This window comes from Heptranchias perlo, chromosome 2 (assembly GCF_035084215.1).
Source record: "Heptranchias perlo isolate sHepPer1 chromosome 2, sHepPer1.hap1, whole genome shotgun sequence".
Taxonomy (NCBI): domain Eukaryota; kingdom Metazoa; phylum Chordata; class Chondrichthyes; order Hexanchiformes; family Hexanchidae; genus Heptranchias; species Heptranchias perlo.
Window position 1 is genome coordinate 25,299,191 of NC_090326.1, and position 13,213 is coordinate 25,312,403.

General features: G+C 40.9%; 1 protein-coding gene across 2 annotated transcripts in view; it reads left to right on the top strand.

The window, feature by feature from the left end:
* The window catches only part of matcap2 (microtubule associated tyrosine carboxypeptidase 2), a 50,682-nt gene that overhangs the window by 25,792 nt on the left and 11,677 nt on the right, over window positions 1-13,213 (top strand). For both annotated transcript variants that reach the window (XM_068001354.1, XM_068001363.1), the window contains exon 3: window positions 12,572-12,715. In XM_068001354.1, the coding sequence (XP_067857455.1) occupies window positions 12,572-12,715 (144 nt within the window). The remainder of the gene's footprint in view (window positions 1-12,571; window positions 12,716-13,213) is intronic.

The window sequence follows — 13,213 nt, forward strand, 5'->3', positions numbered from 1 at the left end:
GAGGGTTGTCTTATGAGGAGAGATTGATAAGAATGGGCCTATATTCTCTCGAGTTTAGAAGAATGAGAGGTGATCTCATTGAAACATATAAATTCTTAGAGGGTTTGACAGGGTAGACGTTGAGAGGCTGTTTCCCCTGGCGGGAGAGTTTAGATCTAGGGGACATAGTCTCAGGATAAGGGGTGGACGATTTAGGACTGAGGTGAGGAGGAATTTCTTCACTCAAAGAGTGGCGAATCTTTGGAATTCTCTACCCCAGAGGGCTGTGGAGGCTCAGTCATTGAGTATATTCAAGACTGAGATTGATAGATTTTTGGATTATGGGGATCGGGCGGGAAAGCGGAGTTGAGGTTGAAGATCAGCCATGATTTTATTGAATGGCGGAGCAGGCTCGAGGGGCCGTATGGCCTGCTCCTGTTTTTTATATTCTTATGTTCTTGAGCTGTTGCTTTCAACTGGAGGGTTATACTGAGTATGAAATGACAGCTTGTTCCACTGACTTAATTACCATGCACAGCAGGAAATCAATAACTAGCTTGTGGAAAACAAAACCACAATTCATAGAATTATACAGCACCGAAGGAGGCCATTCAACCCATCGTGCCTGTGCCAGCTCTTTGAAAGAGCTATCCAATTAATTCCACTAAGTATATGCCCAATTCCCTTTTGAAAGTTTCTATTGAATCTGCTTCCACCACCTTTCCAGATCGTAACTACTCGCTGTGTAAAAAGCTTTCTCATCATCTCCTTCTGGTTCTTTTGCCAATTATCCTAAATCTGTATCCTCTGGTAAAACCCTTCCTAATCTTGAACACCTGTATTGAATCTCCCCTTAACCTTCTCTGCTCTAAGGAGAACAATCCCAGTTTTTCCAGCCTCTTCACATAACTGAAGTCCCTCATCCCTGATACCATTCTAGTAAATCTCCTGCACCCTCTCAAGGCCTTGACATCCTTCCTAAAGTATGGTGCCCAGAATTGAACACAGTACTTCAGCTGAGGCCTAATCAGTGTTATAAGGCTTAGCATAACTTGCTTTTGTACTCTATGGCTCTATTATAAAGCCAAGGATCCCATATGTTTTTTAACAGCCTATTCAACTTGATCTGCCACCTTCAAAGATTTGTGTACAAGATCACAGCCTAGTTTATGGTAACATGCTGTCATGTTAAAACATCTAAAGAATTACAATTAGTGGGATTTTAAAATGTTTATTGCAACAGTTGAAAAACATACCTTTGCTTTTTTCTGCACAAAGCAATGTTTCATTTGGTGTTTTGTATAAAGTATAACTCTACTGATTAATCCAATATAACCTAGTTTCTAATTACATATTCTAATTGACAAAAAATGCCTATCCCCTCATTACTGAGCCCGTTTGTAAGTTACAGTATTGTGCAGCTAAGTAGGTTGTAGGTGTCAAAAGGCTTGTATTTAGATTTGGCTACTGAATGTTCACATTACCTGAGCCTTAATATGATCGAAGATGCCCAAATACAACCCTTGCGATGCAGTGCAAAGCACTCACCAAGCACATATAGATATCCTGTGTGACACACTCTCGTGCATCCAGCATTAATTATCATGCTGAAAACTCCTGCATTTCAATGACAAGTTGGTCTTGCAATATTATTTTCAACAGGAGACGCTTCATTGTCTTTTCAAGTAATCCCCATGTAGACAATATTGTCAGAGTTATCAATAAACGAGCATTAACAGCAAAACTCACTGTATATTGTGGAGGTGGTGTTTTCACCAGGCTCGCAGTACATATACTAAAGCAACTAGACAAGTGATTGTTTTGCTGCATTCACGATGGAACGCAACATCACAGGGGAACTGGGTGGTGCAGTGGGTGATACGCTAGCCAATCACCTCTGGGATCCGGGTTCAGATCCAGGCCAGGAGGATGGGATAGAAGTCTCCTTTGTTGGCTCGCTGTAAGGGACCTATGTGAAATAAGTTTGGACCATCTCAATCCAGTTCCTAGTGGGCATGGGCCTATAGCACAAAACTGTCGCGAATCCATCACTATGTCATTCTCATTCACAAGAGGCCACAGTGAAATATCACATTGTCGCATAGGGCCTGCTCTTTTAAGGTTGGGGCTGAGGCATACTGCGGCAGAATAGACGGAACTTTATTCTGTGCATGGCTGTGCTATACCTGACCTGGACGTGCTTGATGCTAACACTGGGAAGACATTCTTCGGCACTAACATTCCTCACCTTGATGAACACAGCACCAATTCTACTTGCACTGTATATTAAAGTGTATGGTAGTGGTGGTGCCCACTTGTACCTTGGCTGGAGTTGAGAATAACCAGCCAATTGAAGAACACTATTTGGAGCCTTGACATTCATATTGACATTCTTAATGTACAATTTTATTTCTTCCCCCGACCCCCTCCCCCCCCACCCCACAAAATACTCTCTTCCTTGATACATTGGACAAGAACCATTTAGACTGGACTTTTTATTTTAAAATATAAGTTGATTATCCTCTTAAACTATAGGTAAATTTTCTCTTCGAGTGCTTGAACAGCAACTCATATCAATTTATCAATTCCAATTTCAGAAACAAATTATGCCCAGTCTTGGTGGTTTTATGGTAGAGACAGAAGTGCTTATAATTACTTTTGGCAAAACTTTTTCAAAAGAGGAAAAGCAGCTTGGATCAAGGCTGATGATTGCTTTTCCTTCCTTATGTAATTTTGAATTTTCAAAAACCAGGTCTTAAGTTTTAGTCCAAAACATCACCATGCTGTGACATTTGACATCTGCTGATGTCTGCAGATAAGGTCTTAAATTCTTAACACCACTGGATCGTTTCCTGCGCAAAGGTTGCTCCGTAACTTTGTGAAGCCATTTTTATGTCAAAGAACTATTGGTAATCCTGCACCATCAACACTCATGCGGTCCCAAAAAGCATTGTACCCTGCTTAAAAAGAAACACAGAAAATCCATTGTGGCTCTTCTTGAGAGTCCAAGAGGTTAATTTGTCAATTCATAATTTTATGACTAATTAAATTATACCAATTATTTTAAATAAATGCAAAGGTTGTTGCTTGGTGAATTACAAACAGATGTCTGTGTCCTTGGAAGGGGTTAACTTCTTTGCAGAAACAAAACGACGGAGCCAAATATCATCAGACACACGCAGCCTTCTCAGTGTAGCTTACATGTAATTTTTTAAAAAACCTTTCGTGTTGGGAGATAGCATTTCCCTTCATTCATTCTTTTTTGAAAGAGTACTTGTGCCTGGCCTTATTATCTATGCATGGTACAGATTAAATTCCAATTGTTTGTTAAAGCATTTAGCATTTATTTAAGATTTTTAATTAAGCAGTCATTGGACCAAGCTCTCTCCCCTCTGATATCCGCTGGACGTATGCGTCCATTGGACAATCACTTTTCTGAATTCTGTGGGGATGATCATTCGGTCCTGATAATGTACCAATTTATCAGTGCCTAGGGTGATGTCCTTCCCATTTTTAGGACATCCCTGAGGCCACGGGCCTGTGCCCTGTTCGACAGCCTACAGCTGCTGGATCCAGCAATCCTTGTTTTGCAAATCTGTCAAATTTAACTGTTCATAAGCCACTCGGATGGGAGCCTTCCAAGGTCGCTCGCTAATGTGCGGGGCCCACCATTCGCCATTCTGCTGGAAAGCTGTAGCCAATAAATCAGCTTTTCCATTTTCTGCTGCCCATGGTATATTTTTAGAATGTGCCTTTACAATAGCTACCAAGTTTATTCGATTTCGGGACAGTTCCAAAGTTTTTTTTGTAAGAGGTCAGCAGTGGGTAATGGCTTTCCATCTGCTGAGGTGAACCCTCGTTTCTCCCAGATAGGTAAATAATCAGTCAGTGACAAACAAGTAAAATAGCTGGCGGAGAAAGTGGTTAGGGCTCATTCCCCTATATCTATCTGGAGGACGTAGGCCACTGTGGCTAATTCAGCTTGCTGTGCCGTTCGTCCTCCAGTTAAGTCTTTTAATGCACCTGACCGTAACAACTCGGTGGGGGTGTGGGTGGGCGGTCTTAAGTACGACTTTATCTAATCTGTTGATATCGGCAAATTTGTTATCCCATTTTATCCTGACCTTCCATCATTGTAGTTCGGCATTAAACGCTACTAATTTTCTGGCTTTATTTGCACCTTCGGTTTGAAGGTAATCTACTGATGCAGCCAAAGTTGTGTAGTATTTTCCACCTCTAATTTTTGTTCCATCAACTTTTTGTTGAGGTCACCCTCTGTTTCTAATTGTTTCTTAAGTTTTATAATTTGCTGTCCTTGCCATAACCCAACTATAGTTTTCTAATTTTCCTTTTTCACATACTTTTCATGGTGTGATCTCAACCAACTCTCCTTGGTGTTCTAGGTGTTCTGCTTATTCTGTTAAGGAGATATGAGATATCCTTTATTTAATCTTTTCTGTTTTTCGGTCACTTTTTTTTCTGACCACAGCCAATCACAAAATAAAAGGGTGCTGTCAGTTTTGCTAACAGCTATCACATCTTAGTACAACCGAGATGATTATCCCAAAATTATCAAAATTGACACCCTGTATTAGATAACAAGATATCATTCTTTGATTTACAGTCACACAACATTAACTCCTTACACGTCAATTCACACCCATCAATATTCAACACACCTTCAATCAGATCAATTCACACTCACCAATACTCAACACAACTTCAAACAAATTAATTTTCATACATGATAATCTCATGTCCGGAATTTGAGACACTTTTTAAGGACCAGAATTTTACTTGGCCACAATAAAAGTCTGGTTTTCACAATTTAATAGGTTAGTTAATCTCACTGCTGAATTAAAATTAGAGTTATTATCAGAATGAAACACAAGACACAACAGATAAAGTTATCAATATAGCACGTCTTTTCTAAAACCATTAAGTTAGATCGTCTTTCGTTTCGTTCTTTCTCCAGGCACGCCTTTCCAAAAATTGTGAAAATAATGGAAATAACTGCTGTCACAGCTAAACAAAATCTTTGTTACATTACACAAAAGAGCAAAACACATAACAAGCATTAAATAGGGGGCCGTATCCCACTGTTCATCTGTAGTTTCACTCGATAACAGTTTTGACCAGTTTGCTGTCGACAGTCTCTGTCTCATCTCATTAAAATTAGCCTTACCAAAATCTAGAATCTTAGCAACTGTACTGAGGTACATTATGCCCTGAGGTATCGTGGCAGCTGCAGCTGCTGTTCTGGAGCTGAAGATCTACTGCTTCACAAGCGGGCCACCTGTTTGGATTGGACTCTATGGAGATGGAATGGGCAAATGGAGCATGAGCCAATTGCTTTCTGTTGTGATTTTTGTGCCAAATTTACACCATTACAGGTGTAAAAATCATGGCATTAGAAGGGTTTTACTGTCATGGCGAGAGGGGAGATAGATAGACATACTTTTGTTAGGGATCATTGATTTGGTTTACATCTCCCTGTATGATGTGTTAATCATTCTGCACTGCTGTTCAGCCGAAATAGAAACTTATCGCATCAATCTGTTCTTGTAAAGATTTTTGAATATCTTATTTTGGTGATAGCGGAATCCTGTTAATAGTGAACGATTTGACCAGCAACTTAAATGATCATTACAACCAACTGATCAGAAGGTAGCAATTCCTCGGTGTGTACCATACCGTGGAGCGACTACGCTATTTAAACAGCTGCTCATCCTTCTCCATCCCATGTGCTGCTCAGCATGTTAGTGCTATAAAATGAATGTTGGTGGATTTATTTTTGTTTTCACCCATTGCTCTCCACCCAAAACCGGCATTCTGAGTGGAGCACTGCACAGCTGATTATAAAGTACTGGCAGTGGTGAGTAGTGCTCCATCCAGGTTTTGGGTGGAGTTGCAGTGAAACCTCTATTATCCAAACTCCTGTTATCTGTCATCCCACTTCTGCACCAGAATTGTCGCAGGGCAAGCATTCAGCGAGGCATCGGCTCATTGCACAGCTTTTATATGTGTTTCATCTTTTTTCTTGGTAAATGAGTGGTCTTTATTGCTACACCAAGCATGTAAGGCCAAAACTCAGGGACTCTTGATTATTCAGCAGTTTTCATTGGCAGGGGAACATTAAATGCAAATTAGATACATTTCTTTCAGAAAATAACATTTTGGGATGCAGTATATGAGTAATTTTGAGTAAGTGTGACATGCTCAGGAGGAACAGGTGACTTTGGACCGATGGTTCCCACAGCTCTCTATCACTGGGGTTTTCCTCACGTTATGTCTGGGTCTGTTGTAGACTAATTGATTGCTATGATTAGTCAACAACACTTAGCATGTGACTACCAGGATGGTAGAACAATTGTAAACAATTTTACAACACCAAGTTATAGTCCAACGATTTTATTTTTAATCCCACAAGCTTTCGGGGGTTTTCCGTGTGGTCTTTTCCACACCGCCTGAGGAAGGGGAAAGCCCCCGAAAGCTTGTGGGATTAAAAATAAAATCGTTGGACTATAACTTGGTGTTGTAAAATTGTTTACAATTGTCAACCCCAGTCCATCACCGGCATCTCCACAGGATGGTAGAAGGTGAATTAGATGGATCTTGGTCTTTTTTCATTTAGCAATTTCTTTGCTCCATATCTGGTAGATAATGAATATTGAAGTGTATTTAGCTGTGATCAGAGAGACTGCAAGTTCCAGGCTACTGTATTTGTGTTTTCCTATTCATCACTAGATGGTGCTGTTGATATTTCTAGTAATATTCAACGGCCTCATTACCGTGGAAAAACTGCAGGAAATTTTAATTGAAATCAGGAGGTTGAAAATCAGCAAGACAATACTCCAGTACCTCAGCAACATAGTCAACAGTGTTATTTTCCCCAGTCAATATACATTTCAGAAGTCACACTTTGTATAAAGTGCCAGCAAATTACAACTGAAGAACCAACAAAAATACAAAAAGTGAAAGACTACTGTTTTTTTTTTCTCTGACAATGAGTTAGCCTGGCCTCTTCTCCAAAAGAGAAGCTGAGCAGTTGCCAATCTAGAGAAACTTCCAGTTAAAAGATCAATTTGTATCCAATTGTCCTCAGGATATGCCTGTATACTTGCATACAGAGGTACATGGAACAAGAAGCTGAAAAAGTCCAAGGAAGAGCTGGGTAGACAAATGACAAGAGTGACTAATCACAGAAAGGGATACAGGTGACTGAAGCGGCCTGGCTAGTTCAGAGCCGACAACAGCGGAGTGAATTTATTCAGCCCCATCATTGCTGCTGAGCTGATTGATGGGAATATCTCTATTTGGACCACTTCCCCATGGTGAGTACCTAACCTGTGGCCTTAAAGGAGTGGAGCACATCACCGCTGTGCTCTAAACCCTGGACTTTCCGTGAGTAACGCCACAGGGGTCAGCTAATGCTTATGTTAATTTTCCTCAACATTCACATAAAAGAGACAGTAACTTTGGGACGATAAGTAAAAGAGTTACTGTCCTGATCCCTTGGGAGGGAATGTTGTGATGACATGCTGGCAGTATTTGAAGAACAGTGGAGGGGAAGGTTTGTTAACCACTTTCACAAAGACTGTGGCTCTAAATATTTGACATTGGAGATTTTCCTTGTAGTTTTTTTTCCACACTAATTATTAAAACTATTTCTTACCTATTCATCTGTACAGCTAGAAGGGAAATCTGTTCTATGTGTGATGTCAATCCTGTGGTTGTTCAACTCTTGCTTCTGATAATCTTGGATAAAGCCCCAGTGGCTGCTAGGACACACATCTCCAAGTGTCAGAATAGACCTGAGACTGCTTTAGTTGCCCATCACCATTTCCACTGTTGCAAAGTGCACCAAGTCTGTCAATTTCTACAAAGAGTGATTGCACACTAGCTCAGGAGAACCAACACCAATAGGCAAAAACAACATTGAGAGATAGTTCCTGAGCAAGGGCCCAGTGCACTCCTGAGATGGCAGACTTGAACTTCCAGAGGTGGAGCCAACCAGTAGTACGCTTGTTTTGCTACACTGAAGAACAGAAACTTGACTTTTTCCTGTTTCTTTAAGATCAAAAAGTCTCTCAACTTCTATGGCTAGTTCCCTGAAAAGGATAAATACTATTTAATGCCCCTCACAATACTCACTACAGAAATAGCATCCTGATAGCTTGTCAGTGGTTATGTAGATTTGATCCTCCAAACCTCCTCTTCTTGAAGGAGACTTGACCGCAGACTCTTAAAATTTGTTCTTGGATATGGGCAGCGCCAGCAGGGGTGCATTAATTGCTTAATAAAAAAGCTGTGGTTACCTTGACAACTGAGTGGTTTAGGGTTCAACTACATTGGGCTGAATTTTGCTGTGAGCAGCGAACAAAATGATAGACTTGCACTTGCTGATAGACTTTCTATGGGGTTTTGCACGGTAAGTTCCTGTAAATTTGAGAGCCATTCAGCATGGCGCCCTCTACAGGGCATCTGAGACTTGTGTGAACAGGGCAAGCAACTGTGTATCCCCTTAACCAATCAGACTGAAGAATCATTATGAGTAGCGCAGAGACTGAACCAGTTGAATTCAATGTCAAATCAGCTACAGTAAGTGAAATAAAGAGAGGGAAAGAAAGATTGGATTAAGAGAGAGAGAAAAAAAGAGACAAAGAAAAATAATTTTTTTAAAGAATGTCTAACAATAATTAAAACCTGAAGGAATGAGACTCCACACTTGTTAAAGTTAATTTTCAGTGGCAGAGAGGTTGTTTGGCAGTAATTAAGACTTACCACGCCGTTAAAAGGGTACTTACACTGGAATGGACGAACCCTAACTTTTTCTGGCAAGTTTAGTCGATATCTGGGACATCAGTGCAGGAACTTCATGATGTTCAGTTCATTTGAATGGTGAACCAGCTGGTGAGATGCCGTTCTTGTGCAGCTTACGGAGGGACAACGTGTCTCAGTCAGCAACTGTCCAATTTCCGCATTTAACTGCATATGTGCGCTGTTCGTCTCACCGTTATTTTTACAGCAAAATCCGGCCCATAATGTGGGACTGGAGTCACATGTAAGTCAAACCAGATAGGACTGGCAGGCTCCCTTCCCCTAAAGGACATTATAACCATCCAACAACTTTCATGGTCATTTTGTTTTTCTGGTGCCAGTCCAGATTTTTTGGCATGTTGGGATTGGAACTAATGACCACTAGTTTGCTAGTCCAGTATCGTAGCCATTACACTACTATCCCCTGACTTTGGTAGATAATAAGAAGTTATCACCCAGATAGAAACGTTTCTCGCATCTGACACCAATCTGTGTGCAATGGTCCTACTTGCTTAGGGTTCACAGCATAGTGAAACGGAGACCAGCATGGTATCCAGAAAATCTGTCATTGGAAAGGGTTTACTCTACTGCACACATCTTGTTCTGCTCACCCATCACCCCCTCCGAGCTGACCTACATTGGCTCACTGGTCCCCCAATGCATAAATACCAAATCCCCTATTGTTTATAAATTCCATTGTTTTGCCTCACACTGTCTCTGTAATCTCCTTCAGCCCTATATCTTCTCCTCCATTCCTCTGCCTTCAGCCTTTTGACCCCCTCCACCCTCACCCCACCATTGATGGCCGACCTTAGCAGCCTCCCATTCTCTAACTCCCTAAATTACTCTGCCTCTTCCTCTTCCTGCACGTTTAAAAACCTCAAGACCCATCACTTTGACCAAGCTTTCGGTCATACCTCCTAACTTGCCCCTTCTTGGCTTCTTGTCTGTTTTCCTTATGTCTGTTTCTGAAGCACTTTGGAGCATTCCTTTACACTAAAGGTGCTATATCAATGCAAGTTGTTGCTGTGGTTTGGTGCTGAGACTAGGATAATGTCAGTTGGAACTCCCAAAATTATTTCCTGCCTTTGAAAGTTGATGGAATTGTGTCTGATAGCTGAGTGTACCTAGAAGAACTTTAATTGATTTTCACACTGAAGTAGGAGGATGCTCATTAGGCCAACCCCTTAATGGCTAGCTTGAAAAGAAAGACCAACCCTTCACCTCCCAACCGCCACTCTGCCCCCACCCCACCCCGCCCCCACCCCACCCCACCCCACCCCCCATTCAAAGCATGCTCCTTCTGCTTTAAAGTTGAACTATGTCCTACATATTAGGGCCTATCTTCCCACTCCACCTGTCTGATTTTGGATGGATCTGGGGTGGGCACAGGCGGTGAATGGGCCAGGAACTCGCTTTGCTGCGTCTCTGCCCATTTTTGTGTGAATTGAATATTCCACCAGGAGTGCAGGCAGATGCCAGGATCGTCCATCCACTTCTATGCAAATGTATTTTAATGAAGGCCTAATGACTGTGTGACACTATGGCAAAGGCAGAAGTATGTTTAGAGGGACATTAAAGCTGCTGCCAAATGTCTCTTCAGCAATCATGTTGGACCCTTATTTTGTTGCTGACTACTACTTGGAATTTTCTATTGGGTTACTGCCAAAACTTAACTATCCTGCAGAGGCCACGATGGGATTCCTATTGGGAATACCCCTACATTTGAAATATCAGCCTAGATCACGTGCTGAAATCTCCCTGGAGGAGAGTGAATCTACGATCTTCTGAGTACTACCAACTGAGCCGAGCTATGTCAGTCACTATGTACATTTATTGCACCAGGGCGTTTCCTACTCTGTTCTTAAACAGTGCTGCGTTTAAGCAGGGAATTAAATTATGTGTAAAATTCTGCAGTCATCAGTACCCTGTCGTATTTAGCTATTTGTGGCAGTGAATATGATCAATGGGTTGTGACCAGATACATACTGGACACAGAGTTCATTAGCTCAGATTACAGCAGTACATCTATGCTAAAATGAGGTTAGGAATTTGCATTATGAAAGTCATGGAGGAAGAAAATTGTTGACTGTCAAATGTATACGATGTATGGTGCTTAACCTCAACTGGTATGAAATTAGTGCTGATATAAATGAATGTTCACTACAGTTTCAAGTGCAGTTAATGCTTTTAATCTTATTTATTACCTGCATGGCAGGATTAAATAACATTTAAAAAAAAATAACAGGTAGACCTATAAATAGTGTGCAGCTCACACAGCACAGGTTGGTAAAGCTGTGTAAAGTGGCATCAATACTTTTCTGATCTAATTGGGTGAAATCCTGCTTTTTTTTTTAAACATTAAATGCTGCTGCTGGGTGCAAAATGAATGTCGATTGAAGTCTTAACAGACTTTCTGCGGCTAGTTTAATGGGCAATTAATGTGCGAATCCAACAAGTTCTTCAAAGTAACAGGGAGGCTAAGGGCGAGATGCCATTTGTGCGAAGCAAATGGCGGAGCGACGTAAATTGGCCAGCAAGTTCTGGAGATTCACAACTCACGGCGTATCTCACAATCCCCTGAACTTGCTGCCCGATTTGCACATTAATAACGGGTGAGTGTCGTTAACACGATGTTCTTTTTCCAGCAAGATCCGTCCCAGTCAGCCAATGTGACTGACGTGAAGTAAAAGTATTTGGTATGTTACTGATACTAAACGATACAGGCCTCACTGATGTAATGTTTATAATGGTTTGCCTACCACTTTACAAAAGTTGCTTAAGATGGTATTCCCTCCTCAAAATCTCTCATTCTCCATTATTTACATTATAATTTGTTTTTGCTCTACCCCCCATGGTGCATTTTCAGTTTTTTTTTGGTTAAGACCCAAGTACTTTTCCATGGTCTCGGGCTGACTGACTGAAGATCAACATCATAGACATTTTCCACTGGTCCCAGGCCATACATTAGTCCCACTCAGTGATGCAAAAAAAAAATCTTAATTAAAACAGCATTGTTAACTCAGAATTATAATTCAATGGTTTGAACTGTGTAAAATGCAGAAAAAGCTAATTTTTTTTTAGAAATAAAGAACTTTCATTTATATAATGCCTTTCATGATCTCAGGCTGTCCCACAATCAACATCACCAAAATTGATTAACTTATCTCATTGCTGTTTGTGGGAGCTTGCTGTGAACAAATTGGCTGCTGCATTTCCTACATTACAACAGTGACTACACATCAAAAGTAATTCATTGGCTGTGAAGCATTTTGGGACATCCTGAAGACTTGAAAGGGGCTATAGAAATGCAAGTTCTTTCTTTCAGCACTCATACCCCCTTTCAGTAACTCTAAAAGTTGCCCCTGCCTCAAACTTCTGATGTTGTCCAGTATTTTTTCCACCTCAAATTGAGGGAATATAGAGTTTTCCTGCAGCTTAAGCTGTGACAAGCCTATGTCCCGTTGCACTTTCAGTCTAACTCTTAGTCCTCATCTATTTTGAGTGCTACATTATAGGATGTTTTGAGCAGTTCGCTTTTTTGACACTTTCGGTCAACTTTTGCTGGTTTCCTAGGTTGGCATGTATCGGAAAACAGTTTATATAAAAAAAAGTCTGTAATTCCATTACATGCTCTTACATTTGCTCATGTTTCAGTCACCAGGCTAATAATAGGGATACTGATTTATATCTTCAGAAGATGAAAACCAGTTTCTTGCATATCCTGTTCCACTTTGACAAATAATGAACTTCAATCATCTTTCTCTGGTAGGCAATTAAGATAATGAAAATGGCGCTCCAGAAATACGGCAGCTACGAGAAGTTTGAACAAGCGACAGGGGGCAGCCTGCTCACCAAGAGCCGCATCTGGTTCTACGTGAAGAAGTACATGGAGAGGGAGGACTGCCTGGGTGATGTAAGTCAAAGTAGAAAGACCAGAGTCTAATATTTTTTAGATATAGTTGTGCAATGCTAATTTGTGTGAATGGTTTTGTTTATTCTGTTTAAAGTCTGAAAAATGTGAAAATAGTGTTGTGGAGAAAAGAACTGGGCAGGTTGTGTTGGGTCTTGTATCTGGATGGAATCTCCGCCTGATCGGGAGCAGGAACCCTTCCTGATTTTTTCTTTTCACCTTCCTAATCCAGGGGTGCTGAGACCAATTGATGCACCAGCTGCTAAGATTAGCTATTTGATCACATGTCAGGCATTGATCCTGGGACCTCCTAGGTGTGTATAGCTCAATTCCATATTCAAGGGAATCTAGTTGAAACTCAAAAGACAAAGTCCAAGAGTTCATGGGCACTTTTCATCTGTAAGTTCTAGAAATATTCCATTACATTTAGGTGAAGGATTTCCATGTATCTTTAATATCACTATTTTCTGCAGGCCATTAATGTTCTACAAGACTTCCAAG